Consider the following 19159-nt stretch of genomic DNA (forward strand, 5'->3'; position numbering starts at 1 on the left):
GCCGGCTAACGTGGGATGCATCAAGGAGATTTAAACGACGCGTGCAGATCGCCGCGGCGTGTTGCGATGTTTAGATTCGACGCTGATTTAATGTCGACACGTTCCCGCGCTGGAATACGCGATGCATACGCGCTCGCACCCCAGGTCTTCATCTTTCATTCGCTGTAAATTCGCGGCACGGAACGCCGTTCGAGGAAAATGGAGCAGGCGCCTGATGATATTCTCCTGTTACTCCGCCGCTTGCGTAAACACACATAATTTTTTATGCCGTGCTTTTACGCGAAATAACGCGAGGCACGTATATAATTAAGCGGTTTCATCTTTCCGCGAACAAGGGCGTATTTGAAATTGTTTACTAGACCGTTAATCTTATCAAATATATTTAGAAAATGTTGTACCTCTGATATAATATAGAAAAGAAATAAGTTTAATATCGAATTTTGAATTTTGAAGAATTACCAGAATTAGAAGTTTTGAAAATTTCATATTATTTCATAATATGAATTCAAATCGCGATAAAAATCTCAAATCTGTGTATATCTGTTTTTTTTTCGCGGCGAATTAATTTATGATATTTTGCGGAATTGCAGAGCGTTTTATTGCCGCTGGTACAGTCGGCGTCATAATGGAATAAAAATGCAAAATACTTTATGCTCCCGATTCAGCGAATAACGAATTACACGCAACAGCGTTTACATGACTACCCATTCTTTTTAATTTTTATTATTCCCGGAAGTTGATGACGTTCCCACAGGAGAAAGCCAACCACATTTTAACGCAATGTTGAAATTGTTATCACAACAGTTATCACATAATTCCCAGAGTATCACGATTTCAGCAGAATGCAAACTAAAACTCGGACTACTATTGCGACATTTTCAAGTAATAAATTAAGTTTTGCGAAGAGCACGTGTTATATAGTTATAACAGCCAAATTCATTTATTTTTCTTTTCTATGTCAAATATGTAAATTGAGATCCTATACATATATTTAAAAAGTTTCAACTAAAAAAATCTATTTAATTTTTTAATTTTTGAGGTTGAATTATCTTTGATAATAATTTAATAATAATTTGTTTATTTTCTATTGATAGAGAGTCTCTAAAAATATATAAAATGCATGTACGTAAATAACATAAATTCAGACACTCTGGTCGAAGTAATATTTTTCACAATAAGTTTTTCACTTTCTTTGAAGTGGGGAGATTTTAAAGATGCAAGTTAGCATCAGCATTATTAAATTGATTTTCTATTTAATTGTGTTTTAATTTAATAAGAAACTGTGTTAGAAACCAAAAGTAACGGCGCGCGGTTCAAAATAAATTGAAACATAATTTCAACAAAAACATTATTTCAGCACGAAGACCTTGCTAGACCATTACGGCCTATTCTTAATCAATTTGTAAGAATATTAAATTATAATAAAAATTTGATTTGCTTATTGCCTGATTTTTCTTTGATAATTTTATAATATTTTTCAAAAAAGGTTAAAATTTTTTTTAGTAGATGACAATGAGTTTTTCTAAAATGTGTGATAAAATTTTAAGACAACTATTAAGAACATATTTTTTTGTTAAATATAACTGTTATTTACTAAAAGAGAAAAAGTAAATTGAGTAATCGTTTGTTTTAACAGTAGAATTGATTTTTTTTGTATGTAATATATAAAATGCACTCTGTTATATACTTTAACAGTTTCTAGAAAGATGAAGAAATTTACGAGGCAATCTTGTCGCAACAGATAGAAGATAATTTTTTCAATCAAAACGCATCACTTGTAGTATCATAATTCGCGGCGACTTTATCTCCTACAAGTCCTACAAACATCATCGAAAACTGTGTCGTTCGAACAGTTTAAGTCGCAAAACTCGTAAATCAATCGAATATTTCGAGCTTAAGCGGAAATGTCAGACACATCGCGCCTCCCACGTTTAAAAATCGCTTGACGTATTCCGCCCGGGAACGTTTACGAGCGATCTCTCGCGCTTACGTCTCACCCGTGTTTTGTGTGACGATATCCAGATGCTCGGCTCGTAACTTTAACGTCAACGAGATTAACGTGAGACGTTTCAAGGCGTCGCGTCGCACAGCGTCGTGATGGTACAATTAACAACAACATCGATTCGCACCTCAGTCGAGTCGCCGACGAGAAGGAAAAAGAAAAGGATAGGAGGAAAGAGAAAAACGCGCCTGGTGATTTCGTGTGGGTGCGACCCGTCGTCCCTCGGGGTACCACCTGCTGGCCGACCATTCATAAAACCCGCTATTATACGAGCGAATTCGCTCGTAAACGTGGACAAATGAGAGGCTAATCCGATATATCAATTGGCAGCTTCCAATAAATTCGATTATTAATCGGCCGTCCGGGACGCGCCGGCCGGAAAGGTAATGCGCCGCCGCGATAATTTATGAATCCTTATCGTCGCCGTGAGAATCCACTTGCAGCGCAGTTTGTCGTCGCATTCACGGGTTAATTAGCGACATGGCGTAAAATTGCGCGGAGCGCGAAAGATTAGGCGCCACTTTTTGCTCCTCGCGAGAGACTAATGAATCCGTCGAAACCTGCTGCTTCGTTGAGTACGATCGAACCGGCTGGGTTAATCTGTTTTTCGAGAAGTTGCGCCGCAAGATTGTTTAAAATTTTTTTTTTTCGAGGGCGAAAATTTATTTTGTTGTCTTCAAATGTTATAAAGAGAAAAATACGTGTAGCTGTGAAATTAATGCAAACAAAAATTGTAATTAAAGATTGTAACTTTAATCTTAATAATTTGTTATCTTATTTTTTAGTTCTTCTTTGATTTTAGGAAGATGCAAAATTATTGAATAAAATAACAATATATTGAATAATTAATATAATTGAAGTAATAAGTTCAAAAAAGTTTAGGGCACATTTTGACTATACAGGAGAAATTGAAAAGTTTTTTAAAATCAAACAAGCCCATTTTTACAAAATCTAAATTATGACATTAAGTCACAATATTTTTGTTCCAGCAAAAATTAAACAAATAACAGGAAATATAAATATAAATAGTAGTAAATATAAAATTTACAATTATAACAAATAACATTGAAGGCTTGGTGAGGTTCGAAATCAAACAGATATTAAATTAGAATTATAATAATTGGAATTGATTAATTGCTATGTGATAATTAGAATTGATATAAATTGATTTGCACCCAGCGCGGCTTGTATATTTATTTTTTGCTTTAATTTACTTCTTTGATATAAATTTCCACAAGAGCTAATAAAGCTTTTTATTTTATTTTATGGATCTTCAAAATATTAACTAAAACCTAACATTATTCTAATATTTATATGTCCGAAAAAAAATTATCATATTTATACAAAGAGAAATACAAAAAAATTTTCTTATTAAAAACAACTTATACAATTTTATAAATATAAAATAAAAAATTATTTATTTATATTTTAAATAATATTTTCTTTATCATTATTAATGTTACAAAACATCAACAAGTAATAGCAGTACAGCAAAAAATTGTTTGCTCTGTTGCATTACTTATTGATTTTAAATCTTATTTAGTATCTACTGCTATTGTTATAATTGTAAAAAAAAAGATAAATGTACAATATCTACGAGATTAATAAATATGAAATTTTCGCAAGAACTAAAAAGTCCAGATAATTTTTTTATTTTAAATTAGTATTTAAAGCATTAATTAAAACCTAACTTTGTTTTTATATCTATCATAAGTCTGGGAAAAAATACCATATTTATGCAATTAATAGTTTGAAGATAAGAAGCATTTTTGTTTCCTGAAAATTTAATTTTTTGAACTTGTTTAGTTGTTGAGTTAGAAAATCCTTCGATTGCAAGTTTACACTGAAAAAAAGAATAGAAAATATTTCATAGAAGTGCACTGTACTATTTATTCATCATTGCTAAAACTTTAATTTATAATAATAATTCCTGACGCGTATTATCCTAACGTCAACTGTTTTAATACGGACAATCTAAAATAAACGCGCGCGGCCGAATAAAAATATCAGGTGCTGTATCGCGAACGCTAAACCGGTAGTCATAAATTTCACGGGTAGACGTGACGCGGTAAAAAGCACAAAGCGATCCCGTTCCGCGTCCCAATTCCTTCGGCACGATGATCGGTGATAATTCACAACGATCGCGCGGTAAACGCGCGATAATGCTAGTTTGACGCGGGACGTTTTCGAGAGGGGTGTTTACGGCGTCTGTTTCGCGCGGACACACGACAGCGGCGGGACCGATCGATCATCGCTTAATGAGTAACGAAACGAGATGATGCGCGAGCGATGAGAAATGAAGTAATTAGCATTCCAAAGGGGAGCCTCCGCCGCGCCGGATCCTCTTCTTACGTGTTGACGCCAGAATCCTTCCCCCTCTCCCTCCCACCCGGATTCATCGAGGATCTCGTGAATCTCGTCGAATTGGAGCGCTCGGACAAAGCGCGACGTCTTCATTCACGCGGAAGTGCCGCCCTGATTATGACGACGTCGCTACAAGAAATTGATATGCGCGCGATGCAAAAACGATCGGTGACACGCGAGATTAATTGATCGTATGCGACGAAAGGATTGCACACCCGACGCGGGAGGAAGTGCAATCGCAGACGAAGCGAACGAGGCGTGACAGTGTACCGCTTTCCACTCGAGGGCCAGCCGGAAGCAATGCAAATGACACTTGTGTGTGCACTCGATTCGTATCGTTCGCGATACTTGACAATTAATCCCTCGAGATGTTGCATTTGTCAAGCGCGAGTGAGCTCTGCCTGCATGCCCCCGGGATGGTGAAACTCTCTATGAAAAACAGATACGAAGCGGCGATTGTACGTATCTATTTGTCATTTCTTCGTACGCGAGGTGAAAGTCAAGTTTGCTTTTCCTAAAACGTGTGTCATCATCGTAAATCATAATCAGCTTTGAAAAGGGTAGTCCGAATACTTTCTGAAATGTGTGTAAAGGCACTTAAGTGCCTCCTACCTACACATCTCTCCGCGGCTCTACAAATGTGCTTTTAGCAAGTTATAAATGAGGTGTGAATTTGGAGTTAAGAGCAAATCGAATACGTTTACGGAGCGACCTAGAAGCCTTATAAAAATAAAAAAAAAAGGAAGGTAAAGTGTATCCAATACGGCCTATTTGCTGTTTCTAAGTAGTTACATGGTGAATTGAACAAATAACGCTGTCATACGGGCCGTCAACAATTCTGTCGTTGACAGTGAAGACAAAAGTAAAATTTTCTTGATTGTGTTTCTCATAATCTAATATTTCGTATGAAAGTTACCGCTTTCTCACTATCAAGTGATGGTTATTAGTTTCGCAGTTCATATTATTGCAGCTCTATGTTTATAGTTTACAACGCTGCATTTAATTTATATTTTCGTCATAGCATTCTGTTTATATAAATAGTCAAAGAAAGAAGACTCTTTGTAATGTAGAACAATATGGCCTAGATTAATAATGAGTACACGCACATCGATTGTAATGTTTTTTCCAGTACTTTTATTATTTCAAATCATGAAGTTTAATCTACCTATTTAACTCCGATTCATAAACAATTTTAAAGGGGAGGAGGAAAGTTAAGATAATTCAATTATTTACTTGGTGGATTGTTGACGAAAGTAGTTTTTGTGTAATCATATATGTTAATACAATATGTCAATACGTTAATAAATTTATCAATATTTATCATATATTTTTCGTTATTTTTAATCTGCTCGTCCAAAGGTCTATTTATTTACCTTTTATTGTTGTTCATTTATATAAGCTTGTATAACATTATCACATTATTTTTAATAAATTTATTTAAATGTAATATTAAATAAACATTAGATCACTTTGATCCATTTTTCTAACAATTGTGAAAAAGAAGAAATGATATAATTAGGCGATATTGAGCATATGTATCTAATAACACGACATAAATAACATTTTTCCTAAACCCTTCACTTAAAAATCAACACATAAATATTTGAAACTGTCTCGTATTTTAAATTAATGTTTAGAAGTGTTTCCTACTTTGAATCTGACCATCATCGGTTTTTAATTTTGGACTTAAATAAATATTAGATCACTTTGATCAATTTTTTTAACATTTGTGAAAAAGAAGAAATGATATAATTGGACCATATTGAGCATATGTATCCTATACGACCCAAATGACACTTTTTCTAAAAATCTTCATTTAAAAATCGACACGTAAATATTTGAAACTGTCCCGTGTTTTAAATTAATGTTTAGAAATGTTTCCTACTTTGAATCTGACCATCGGTTTTTAATTTTGGACTCAGCGAAAAATTTGAAAAAAATTACAAATCTTAGGCCGTATAGGGGGTACAATGACCTTAAACAAAAATAGTGCAACGAGAATCAGCTATGTAAAGTGGCGTTGATGTATCTGCACGGGAGGTAGCTCTCGTATCAACCTTTCCATTATTCAACGCCTAAAGATTAGCCCCCCTCCCTCCCCCTCTTCTAACACGCATCGCCAATTATCATCGAACATCGGCAATGCTGACAGCTCTAATTGCCGAACATGTTCGAGAACCGGCGCGTTATCCCGTTATCCGAGATTTATCGAGAGCCGCACGATAAAACGCGCCACGCAAATTGATTTACTGCGACGCGCAACAATGTCGCCGTCACGAGAGAACGTCCGCCCGGAAACATATCCAAAATTGAATATCCGTCGGTGTCGCGAGTAAGGCAAGTAAGAAACAAAGGGTAGGGGGGTAGGAGAAGGAAAGAGATCGACCTCGGGCGCGATAATCCCGACGAGAGGTTTCCTGGCCTTCGGCGACGACTCTCGTCCTTCCTCCTCTCCAGGGACGGGCGGGCGTCAATCGCTCGCCTGCGGAGGTACTTACGGCCGGTATATCTTGAATCGAATGGAGAATACGTGTTTCTCCTTCGCCCCGGGACCGATACCGAGCACCGCAATCCGGATCGCAGCGATTCGCAGACGTTCGAGCCTAACGAAGCTAAATCGTTAGAAAAATTTCGCGCTTGTTTAGTTCCTCGCGTATCCGACCTAGCTCTTCTCCTATCTAATCTTATCGAAAAACGCGCTCGACGGTTCTTCATTATCTTGGCTTTCGGAAGTGATAGAACGACAGATCGCTTCGGAAAATCTTTTATCTTGTGACTTTTTAAGAATCTCTGGTTTTTCTTCAGCATTTTAAGCAAATAGATTCTGTTTGAGTGAAATCCGCTTTACCGCGCGTTCAAAGGATTTCAAAACGAAGCGAAAATTAAATGGAGATAAATGGAGATAAATATCAACTTATTCCAATTTGTAAACTGAAGTGTCGAGGAGTTCCATTAATATTTGTGATTTTAACGAGAATATCTCTTCTCTGCGTACACAGAAATTAAAGTTAACTTACGCTTTCGTGATCAGTTTGCAATTTGTTTAAAGACTTCACATAAATAAAATGAGAAAAACAGAATATGTAATTAACCCTCTATGGGCCTGTGTAACTTTCAGGTCACATGTTTTATCGTGTTTCACGAAAATTAATTAATCTCTCGATAAGAAAAATAGGAGAATTTTTAAATGCGCATTTTAAAAATCAAAGATAGAGCTTGTTTGTGTTTTAATTTTGTTTTCACATTGTGTTTCAAAATTATCGTAAAATAGAAATTTTGTATCTTTATTCAATATTTTTTTTTACATTGAATCGCCGCATCTTGATAAAACATTATTACACAAAATTTAACATAAAAGTATTTTAAAGTAGACTTTCTAAGCTTTAAAATGCTTCTTTAAAAAATTGGTACGATAATTTTTTATAATAATATCAAATTATAAAGGAACTATAAAAAATATTGTTTAAAAATCATTATAAAAGGACAAAAAAATTTTTAGGAATTAAAAAAAAATTATATGAATCAACGCACATTAACAAATACTTTTTTTATTCTCTTTTTTCTGTAATCTTTTTGGTGTCCAAACAAAAATATTTGATAAGAGGTGAGTTTACATAAAAAACTAGATATCTGCGAAAAATCATTTTATCAATTTTCTTAAAAAAACATCTTAAACTTTAGAAAGGTTTACTTTAAAATACTTTTATGTTAAATTTTGTTCGGTGACTTATCAATGTTTCATCGATTAGTCATGGATCTACAGCGTTTCAAAGTAAAACAAAAATATTATCAAAAAATGCAATTTTCCATTTTATGTAATTTAGGAACAAAATATCATAGAATTAAAATATAGATTTAAAGATGTAAATTTTCTTTTTAAAGTATGTGTTAGGAAACTTATCTACAATGTTTTTTCACTGACATGAGTTAACTTTTCGTGAGATGCGAGAGTCAAGAGTTCTCAAACCTTTGCCCTGTAGAATATAAACTTTCCAAAGGATGCTACGTGATGCCCTACTTCGTGATTTTGGTTGCAATATAGTGTAAACGAATGATAATGTGTGCGATAAACATTTATCTCGCGATATTTAATTTAAAGTTTTCATTACGATAATTTTTCCACGCGTCTTATATGCAAAAAAAGAGTCCTAAAAAATGTTAATAATATCAAAGTTTTTAAAATCTAATTAAAAAATTACAAGATCTTTTCTTTCAAGTTAAATTGTTTCTATCTATAAAACACGACATTAAAATATACATACTGGTTTCCAATATATTACGTATAAACGAATTGAGATACCTGTAGACTATACATTAAATTTGGTAATCAAACTTTGAAAAAGTGCAATAGCCCTGAACGCAAATTACATGTAGCGCTATTTAGACGCGAAACCATAATCATTAATAATCTCGCTCGTTCCTTCGCTATCGGAATTGCAAAATAGTAATCTAAGACCCAAGTTTCTAAACTGCCGCAGCCAAGATTCTTCTCAGAAAAACACCGTGGCGCTTAGTCGGTCGGACAGCAGCTTTTATGCAGATGTGCGCTACGTTCATCAATCTGCGGGCAGTGCGCGTGGGGCATCTCGGAATGCCCACGCGTCTCTTTTTTTTTATCTATGGGGACTCTCTCCAACACGCGTTTCGACTTTATCTTAACGAAAATGTCGAAAGACCAATCATTTCTCATACAATTATACCGGTTAATTTATTACACATAGACTTTCGCAACTCAAAAGATAATATCTTGGGCCTTAGCTTTAATCTTAGTGAAACTGAGAAGATACATCATATGTATCCTTTGAATATGTTAAATAAAATGAAATTTTTCTCCTACTTACAAATTTAACGAACAACTTGATTGATTCTGGATCTTTGAGAAAATGTTTACTTAAATTTTATTTTAAAAATTCCCTGAGAATTTCCAAATTTTTTAGGAATTATATTCAAAATTCTAAGAGAATTCTTTGATGAAATTTTAAATATTTTTAATATAAACAAAATCCTAATATGACCAAAAAATGTATCAACACATTTAAAGAACGAGAATGGCTATGTCGGTCGAAAGCAGAGCTTACTATTATAGCTTTTAAAAAGATTCCAGAATGTAATATCATGAAAATTAAATTGTTAATAATTTTGATGCTTACAAGCATTTCTGCGATCCTCCCTTCCCCTTATCACGAAAATTGTAAAGAATTTATTGCGAAAAATATTACCTCGGTCAAGATAAATTTATTTTATATTGTTTAAGGTACATTAAATTTTCAAATTTTAAATGAATTTTCTTTGATCATACGATCACAGAGAAAAGCCTTTTAAGTTTCAAATATTAAAAATAAAATTTTGAAAAAGCACTTTAAAAGAGAAATGTGATTGAAATATGGTTACAAACGATCTGTCCGCAATACACATATCCAGTTAACAAAATTCGAAAGGTTTAAACTAGCAATATCAATTTAGAACGATGTTCTCTCCCATTGTCAATAAATTTTTTTATAAAAATTTTCGAGTTGTATGAGAATGTGTCATATTTATTGTTAATCGATTTTGCATTGTCAAAAAAAAAAGATCAGAAAAACAATTTTGTCAAAAAGAGAAATTAAATGTAAAAATAAAATTCTAAAGATTTCTCCCCGAGTACCAATAAAATCCCATCAAAATCGATTTTCAAGGATAAAAAATTAATTGAAATTAATTAAATCAAAATTCTAGGTTTTCTCAATTTTTCCCTATAGTAAACATTTCGTCTAGACAATTGCGATCCAATATTAAAAAAAAATTGTTAACGCAATGACGATAGTTGCATAATTGCTGACCCAGTTTCTATCCGACGTATCAGAATACAAACCTGCTGGGCCCGATTAAATTCGAACGAATTGCGTTAGAAAATGACAGGTTGGCCTCAGTCTAAAATACCCGTAACGACATCTTGTCCTCGACGCGTTCCCCGGGATAACTCCTCACGCGCGCGCGTTCGCGCTTGCTTCGCGGGGAGTGCGGGCCAAGAAATAGAAGAGAAACCAGACGAGAGTATTCTCGGGTACCAATTACCGCGACGTATCGCGCGGCGGGGGTTCCCGGCGTTCGCCCACCTTTTATCCGGTCTGCCTCCTACGTGATTTCCCTGCTCGTCTCTAGAATTTCAACCGCCGCACGTAGCTAACCGTACGTCGCGTCGTCGTCGGCGGCGGCGTGACGCGCTACCCCGTCGTGAGAATCAAATTTGCGATTCCGCGCCGCGACGCAACTTTTCCCGCGGTCTTTCCGGCCCCTCACCGTCGCGTCGCCGCGCCGCTCATCGGGCTGCTGGCTGGCGCGTTACGAGAGAGCCCTGCAACTCGAGGCCGAAGACGCGTCTCGCAACTCGATTTCGCCGGGAACAGGGTCGGAATAATTTTTCCATACCAACTTGGCCAGCGCGCACCACCCCCGCAATATCGGCCGTGCAGACGGGCGGGTCGTGCTATCTGCGAAATATCGGCACGTAACGAGAACACGGCGCGCGAGTAACGGAAAGTTACGTCGTGTGATCGACCGTGCTGAATTCGTATATTCTGACGCCGGAGGCATCTCAAGTCGCGGCATTTTCTGCCGAGATTTCTCATATTCCATTTTTTACGATGTAGACATACCATATATGGTATATGTTAAGGCAAGTCTCCTGTAAATACACAAGACGATTCAACATTTGGAACTGTTCATTGATGTGCGAAATTCAATCTGATGTACATACCGTTTAATTTTATTTTCCGATATTTAGAAAATAATACTGACGATCTGAATGATTAGAAGTTTACGAAATGTTTCGCACAACTTGAAGTATTTTTGTTAAACTTATTTTAATATTTGTATATAAATTGTTATATTATATTATATCAAAATTAAATTATATTTGATTGTAGAGAGGTTAATTTTCATAATACGTATCAAATTATTCTTTATATCTGACGTATATTATTTATAATCTGATCGCTATGCCATTCCACTCTGGCGACATTTTTCTCAGAATTTTTATATGGAGCACTTTTCAGAAATACTGAGAAAATCTATTGTAATTCTCTTCTCAAAATTTTTTATATATGTGAATTCTGAAATATTTTAAGATTTGTATAAAATATCTGAGAGATTTTCTAAAAAGTTGTAAAATTATAAAGAAAGACTGAAAAATAACTGAAGAAGGAATTGAAGAAAAGTTTTCGCTAAAGTTATTTTCCTCAGAATTTTTTAAATTATTTTCAGACATTTTATATAAATTTCAGAATTTCTAGGAATTTTTGTATAATTTTAAAACTTTATAGAAAATTTTTCAGATTTTTTTTATGCAAATCTTAAAACAATTCATGATTCACATGTATGAAAAATTCTAATATATATATATATATATATATATATATATATATATATATTCTTAAAATTTCTGAAAAGTATTCCAATTTATTTAAAAATTCTGAGAAAATTTTTTTCCTGGATTGATTTGATAGAATTGATAACTTCTTTTTGATCCTGTTAGAGTTAATGCATCATGGCGCATTTGTTGGATCGGCGATATCCGACCGGAGAGCAATGTTCTCGGCAATCGATGAAAATCGATGCATCGCTCATGGTAGGTTGCTCGTGATTTACGAAAACGCGATGATCTGGGAAACACGTAAGAATGAAAGAGGATCGTCGCACACGAGGGAATCTTTAAGGCCATTGAACCAGAGGAATGGAGATCGGGTTGAACTTGCAATTGTTCGATTGCGTCTCGACGCCCCTCTCGCGAGAGCTGGCCTTAATTCAACGCTCGTTCGCGATGATTCATTTTCTCGTACCAGACGAATATTATTATACTAATCGGCATCCGCAATCTCTCTTTCTCGGGCACCCCGTCCAAGCATTGCCCTTTTCCGGAGCTCATCGAATGTCGCGTAAGAGCAAAATGCCGTGTAAGCGGATGGTTCACGCTTTGCATCTATGGCTGTTTTTATCCTCGAAATAAAAATGTAGAATCACGCCTTTCCCGTCCGTATAATTTAATAATAATTATTTTGCTAATATTATGTTAATCTGAAATCAATCTATTGATACGTTCGTGACTGCATCCATTGTTCGCGCACTCGTTTTACATATTAATCATGAAAATGTATTATATTAATAGATATAATAGATAATGAATTATCTACGCTATATTATGAGGCATAATTGAATAAAACTGAGAAATATATTATTTGCATAAGAGCACGAGCTCTAAAATATAAAAAATAAAAACTGTTGAACGATTGGAGGCAGTCATGCACCATCGAAGAGGTTGAAATTCAAATATCGTGTTTTTTATTACTCTGTCTATTGATAAAATATTTATAATATATTATTAAATAAAATTATTAAAAAAGACACCCGCATTAATTATATAAAAAATTACGTGTGTGGGATGAGGTAAAATGGCCGGTGAAATAAATTTAACGTTTTTGTATAGTCATGCTTTATAATTCATTATATTTTTTTGATATCTTTTGATCTTTATTATCTTATTATCTTTTCCTATCTTATAACCTTTATTATCTTATTATCTTTCGATTTTTGAAGATCACATAAAAGTTAACATTTAAAAAAAATGGAATTGTGTGTGATAACTTTTCATTCATATAGTCATATAATTCTTTTTTTTAAATGGATTTATATGACTTTATGTAACTTTAACGAAAAATTGATAATTTGAAAATTGATTTTATCATTATTTATCTCTCTTCAAACCATGATACATTTATTTGAAACGTTTTTCTGTATTTTTTTTTATATTTTTCAAGAAATATTATACAATTACGCAATTAAAAATGACCGACTCTATATGCATTTGGTTTTACATGAGTGCTATATGTAATATAAAATATAATTAATGCTGTGTAAAAGATATAAAATAATTAATTGGATATCGTCATAAAAAGATGTGCTCAATTTGTGCTCACTGAGTACAAAATTTCCTTCGATACATCACAATTCAAAAATTATCGATTATGACTGTGACATTTTTTATTCATCATATTATAAGCTACATTGTTAAGCCTATTGCACAATGAAAAGCACAAGCAATAAGAACGGAATAACAACAGGTAATAGATTTTAGAACTTCTGATTGATTCGCAGATATTTCTCGTTCTGATTGGTTGAAATGTATTACTTGTTGTTATTCCCTGTTCTTATTGCCTGTGCTTTTCATTGTGCAATAGGCTTTACAGTCGCAATGAGTCGAGTAGCGAGTAGCATGCGTCGGTCGAGAAATCGATCTCTTGATCTTTCGATTCTCGCAAGCAGTCTTGATACATATGTGTATGTACGCTTAACTTTGTTCGTTCGTGCCGATAAGAGCTCCCTTCTGTAAGATATCTTTAAGATAGAGTTGCGCGCGCCACGGCTACTTGCTCAGGCATTGGTCGCTTGAGATGAAATCATTGGCTGTAAGAGATCGCGCCACAGCGTTACCGGTGAGTAACGCTATGGGCATGGATGCAACATGACGCGTTTCGGCATTCGTTAGACCGCTGCTATGGTGATCACACGTTTCACGTAAATATTCCTTTTGTATTCGTCAAGAAATTAAAAGATTAAGACTAGAATAGGAGGACTGACGATCCTCTTGCAGAAAGCAGTACTCGTTGACGCCAGCACGAAATCAAAGGTGCAAAGAGGACAGACGACCCTCTCGCAGAAAGTAGTATTCTTGGCATCAGCACGGGATCAAAGGTGCGGGAAGGACAGACGACTCTCTCGCAGAAAACAGTATTCCTGAGCACCAGCACGGGATCAAAGGTGCAAAGAGGACAGACGACCCTCTCGAAGAAAGTAGTATTCTCGGCGCCAGCACGGAATCAAAGGCGCGAGAACGACAGACATCCCTCTCGTAAAACGCAGAAATTCTGAGCAACAGCGCGAGGTCGCAGGCCAGAAGAAGACTCAACAGCAATTGAACATACGATTCAGGATTTCGATCCAGGTTAGTAAGCCCCAGTTCCTACATTCAATCCTCGTGCAAGCAATTATAACCTTAATTCACAATCTCCATTCCTATCTAAAGTTAACTTTAATCATAACTTCAATTACATCGTATTTGGCACAAGAGCAAACAAGCAAATAAAACATGGATGAAAAATTAACTGTGAAACGACTTATATTAAAGAGACAGCTAACCAATTTTTTCAATTACGCCAGAATATGCGAGGGTGAGTTTTCACGGTTACAAGAGCATTATGATCGAGCACCTAGTATTTGGCGACAATTCGAAGAAGTGCATCAAGAAATGGAGTACGCCCTCCACGACGAGGGAACTCAGCAAGCCATCGAAGAACACGCACAAATCAAGGAAAAATGCGAAAGCATGTATTACGAAGCTTTGGCTACAGCACAAGCAAAATTAAAAACGTTAAATATTCAGCAAAACGAGCAAGCAGAAGACACGTTGAAATTAAAACTTCTCTTATTAACGATTCAACCTTTCCACGGAGAATATGATAAATGGCTGACATTCAAAGACGCATTCTTACAGAGCGTCCACAGTAAAAATCTCCCCGCTAATCAGAAATTTCAGGTACTTCAAAATCTGTTAAGGGACAAAGCACTCGAGGTTATCGCGGACCTTGAAGCCTCGGATGCTAATTACGCCATTGCATGGGAGTTGCTAAGAAAGCGATATGAAAATAGGAGATTGATAATCAACACGCACGTGAAAGCATTATTTGAATTAACGCCTATAACCAAATCAAATCACATCAGCTTCAGGAATATGGTCGACGACGTGCGAACTCACATTCGTTCTCTCCAAGCTTTGAGACAGCCAGTAGAACATTGGGATACTGTGGTCATATATTTGATGACTAGCAAATTCGACAACTCAACGAAAGAGGAATGGGAAAAGGAAATCAGCCAAAAACAGCATAATCAAATGCCTACGTTAGAAGAAATGCTGACTTTTTTGGATAAGCGTTGTTTGATGCTGGAGAAGACAAATAAAAGTAAATCGCAAACAGAGTCATCGATGGGAAAGAAAACGGACAAGAAAGTAATGTTGACAACAACCACAACGACGTGCCCACTCCCACTGAAGAAGAGCCAACATCCATTGCCTAGGTCAGTTAACATTCTAATAAAGTTCTTTGAATCTATTTGTATCAGTAACGATTCTGCCATTATCGCATCAGGACCTGATATTTTATTACCCTGGCTCTCATTGTTCCTCGTCTATGGGGATCTGTTTGTTGCTACTTATTGTGAGTATATCTGTGATCACGATGATGAAATATGGCTGACAGATGACGAAGCCATCCTCTCTGATCTCATCATTCTAAGCCCACATAAAGAGGGTTACAAATTTTATAGACAAGATATCAAAGCTACATGTCATTTAATTATGATATCAATAAATAAAACTTTCTCTGAAAATATGAGGGACACACAATTGAATACATATATAAAAAAGCGCTTATCAGCGGTTTATAGTACTTTAGGGTGTCGTATTGGGAAGATAAAAGTACATCAGAATTTCTTTTCTAAAATTTCGAGTGTACTCAGAACTCTACCAAAGTTACGACATGCCATGTTTTTTATGTTAAAGTACAATCAAAATATACCAGAGTTTGCGACTGGGATAAAGTTACTTGCATACTCTGGAATGAGAACCGTAACATGCATGAGCAACTTTATAGACTTGCGATTAGATCAAAGAACCCTCGCACATTCTGACCCACAAATAATGGAAGAAATAAAACTCTTTATTGACACTGTCAACAAGAAGAAAGCTGAGCTCGGAGAGCTATATCCATATATGAGAGTATTGGATCTAGAAGATAAAGATCTCAATCTAAACAGATTCCCGAACTTAGCAGTTGCTTCTGTCCATTATTATAAAACTTTTGGTGCAGAGACGTTTCAACAGCTAATTACCCCTAATATGAATGTAACAGTGTCAAACCTAATAGAAAAGGCAATAACACTTGATGCCAGATATACTTACGAAGATATTGAATATACAGATAATCAGAAAAAGGTAGCAGAAATGATTGGTCTTGATCTAAACAAGTTGAAAGAATGGAAAGCAAATAAGAGAGCAATGAGAGAGAGAATGGAGAACAATGAGAGAAATGAGTAAGTCTCCTGAAGAACAGTGGAGGCAAATGTTATCTCAAAGAAGTTCAATTCTCCCAAGCACTTCAAGAAACTAATTGATTATAAAAAATCAGGACAAGTCAATATGCGTTTTACTCTTGCTTTAATATCATACTTATTTTAGTGTTTCTATTATTTGTAAAATTCAGATATGTTACTTATATTTTAAATTATACAAAATTCTTATTTTTATCATTTTACTCCAATAGCATTAAGGTCATCATTATTATTTGAAATTTCAAATTATGAGTGGATAGATTACTTAAGTTATATAAAATTTTATTGTTTAAGTATGATTTTACATAATTTTCTCATAAGACATTTTCAATTATATAGATATATTGATATTGACTTTTATTTTCACGAATAATAATTTAAGGAAAAAATCAAAATTCAGAGTAGCAGGCAATTCTAGCAACTCAGAAGATTGAATGGAAATTTTTGCCCTGAAGATCACCTCATTTCGAGGATTTGTGAGAGGCGGTAAGATCGAGCAAAAAACATATACTGTAACCAAAGGATTGACTTACACTTTTGAAGAGTATAACATTCTACTAAAATTGAATCAGTTTTTAAATTCGAGACTTATGCCTATTCCTTCAGATCCTAACGATATTTTTAGCCTTTCTCCTTCTCAGTTCTTAATTGGGGCCTTACTTTCACAGCCTGTTTCGAAAAATTACATTGATATTCCAGACAATCACTTGTCGAGATGGCAACACATTCTGAAATTGAAACAGCACTTTTGGCACAGATGGCAGAAAGAGTATCTCCATCATCTTCAAAACCAAACCAAGTGGACCACGGAGGTGGAAAATTTAAAGACTGACACAGTCGTATTATTAGCAGAAGAAAACCAGACTCCTCTGCAGTGGATCTTGGGCCGAGTTGTGAAGGTCTATCCAGGAACGGACGGCGTGGTGCGAGTCGCAGATGTCAAAACATCGCACGGACAATTTCGAAAAAGTTAAAAAAACTTTGCACTTTACCATGTGACGATTAATTACCGAGAGTCTCCTTTCTTTGTTGTTTGTTATAGTACATTGTTCATGCGAGAGTTTAATGTCTAGGAAGCGATCTAGGAAGATAAGGTCTAATTTTGTTTATTATTTTAATTTAGTTTATTACTTTAAGTTAGTTTGGTTTACCTAAACCAGAGTTTATTCTTATATTCATAACTCAATATAATATCTTTCTTCGTTTTGATCATTCCATTTAGTTTGAAAATTTAGATTTCAAGGCGGCCAGGATGTTAGAGCCGCATTGAGTCGAGTAGCGAGCAACCGCACGTCGGTCGAAAAATCGATTTCTTGATCTTTTGATTTTCGCAAGCAGTCTTAATATATATGTACGCTTAACTTTGTTCGTTCAGATGAGAGCTCTCTTTTAATAAACCGTAAGAGCATCAAAGCATCGCTTTTAGATACTTTCAATCCCAAACATACATCATATGCGAAAATCAAGTCATTCTGGACTTAATTTTCTATATAATTAACCGAGGTCTTTTAAAAGATGCATAATTCTACTGAGAATTGAATAAAAAGGGAATTATGAAAAAGAAAAGATATCGAGGAAATTGACGATATCCGAAACTATAAATTACGTTTATTACCAAGCTTTAATTTCGTACGAGGAAATGTTGCAAAAACGTCTAAGTGATCCCTCGCAAAATTACCCTTCAGCGATACGGGAAGGTTAATGATGACAGCGCGCGGGCGAAGGAAAGCCCGGTGGAAAAAGAAACGAAGGAAAGGGATGCGCGCGGATCTTCCCATGTGTTTTCGCGGTTTTTATACTCTGTCCACTCTCCCCGTCGTTACCTATACCTACCTAGCGAACGAGCGCTTGTGCAATACAGCGGTTAACGACCGCGTTATCTCGGGATCGCCAATTTGTGCGCGGCTTTGAGTAACAAGGGGCCTAAGCAATGCATGAAAGAATATCGGATAGAAATGTCGTTCCCGATAAATGTCAAGCATAAACGACAGCCTTAGGCAAAAGTCGTCTTATCCCTCTTGCGTCATTCCGCTCTCCTCGTCATCTCTGTCGTCCGATTTTGCGCATCGCGAAGTCACTCAGATTTTCATTCGCATGTGCGTAATTGCGTCAACCTCTCGCGATTAAGAGGGCAGGACTCTTTGGAAGGTAAAAACAAATCAATTTTTTTAAGTTGTATTTTATGCAATTACATACTCTTAAGAATCTACCCTTGAATTTTTATCGAAAAATTTGAAAAATTATCTTTTCAGTTAACAATGTGATTGTCAAATGCACTTTTTGGTCAGATGTATGCCTTTCTAAACTTGTAAATAATTTACATTCATTTAAACTGTTTAAAACTTTATTGATAAGTTTAAATATATAATCATATAAAGACCAGGAAAAACATTTTTATATACATGTACAATTATACATATATAAAATAATGCATAATTATATATTATATATATTTTAATATGTATAGACATATTTCGTATATAATTATGTATAATTTATATATAAATTTTTTTTCTGGGGACAAATTTCATATGTGATATGCGTAATCATATATATCGTATATGACATAATATAAGAAAATTTTTTCTCGAATTATAAAAATGTTGCCAGAACATTTTACAATGTTGCCTGGTTTACATTGCTGCATAGTTTTTA

The 19159-nt window shown here is 35.0% G+C and overlaps 2 protein-coding genes across 3 annotated transcripts in view; both read left to right on the forward strand.

The window, feature by feature from the left end:
* LOC105200681 (netrin-1) overlaps positions 1-19159 on the forward strand; it is a 309346-nt gene that overhangs the window by 180059 nt on the left and 110128 nt on the right.
* LOC105200674 lies at positions 13217-17917 on the forward strand. 2 transcript variants are annotated; one of them, XM_011168327.3, is made up of 3 exons: positions 13217-13915; positions 13992-14342; positions 14558-17917. In XM_011168327.3, exon 3 carries the CDS (start codon positions 14646-14648, stop codon positions 16488-16490), a length of 1845 nt encoding a protein of 614 aa, XP_011166629.2. In that variant the 5' UTR covers positions 13217-13915; positions 13992-14342; positions 14558-14645; the 3' UTR covers positions 16491-17917. The 2 variants fall into 2 exon arrangements, with proteins under 2 accessions (XP_011166629.2, XP_011166628.2); XM_011168326.3 differs by having other exon boundaries at positions 13992-17917.

This window comes from Solenopsis invicta, chromosome 8 (genome assembly GCF_016802725.1).
Source record: "Solenopsis invicta isolate M01_SB chromosome 8, UNIL_Sinv_3.0, whole genome shotgun sequence".
NCBI lineage: Eukaryota > Metazoa > Arthropoda > Insecta > Hymenoptera > Formicidae > Solenopsis > Solenopsis invicta.

Coding starts and splice junctions, on each gene's coding strand:
- LOC105200674 (XM_011168326.3), top strand. CDS start 14,487: ATGGATGAAAAATTAACTGTGAAACGACTTATATTAAAGAGACAGCTA.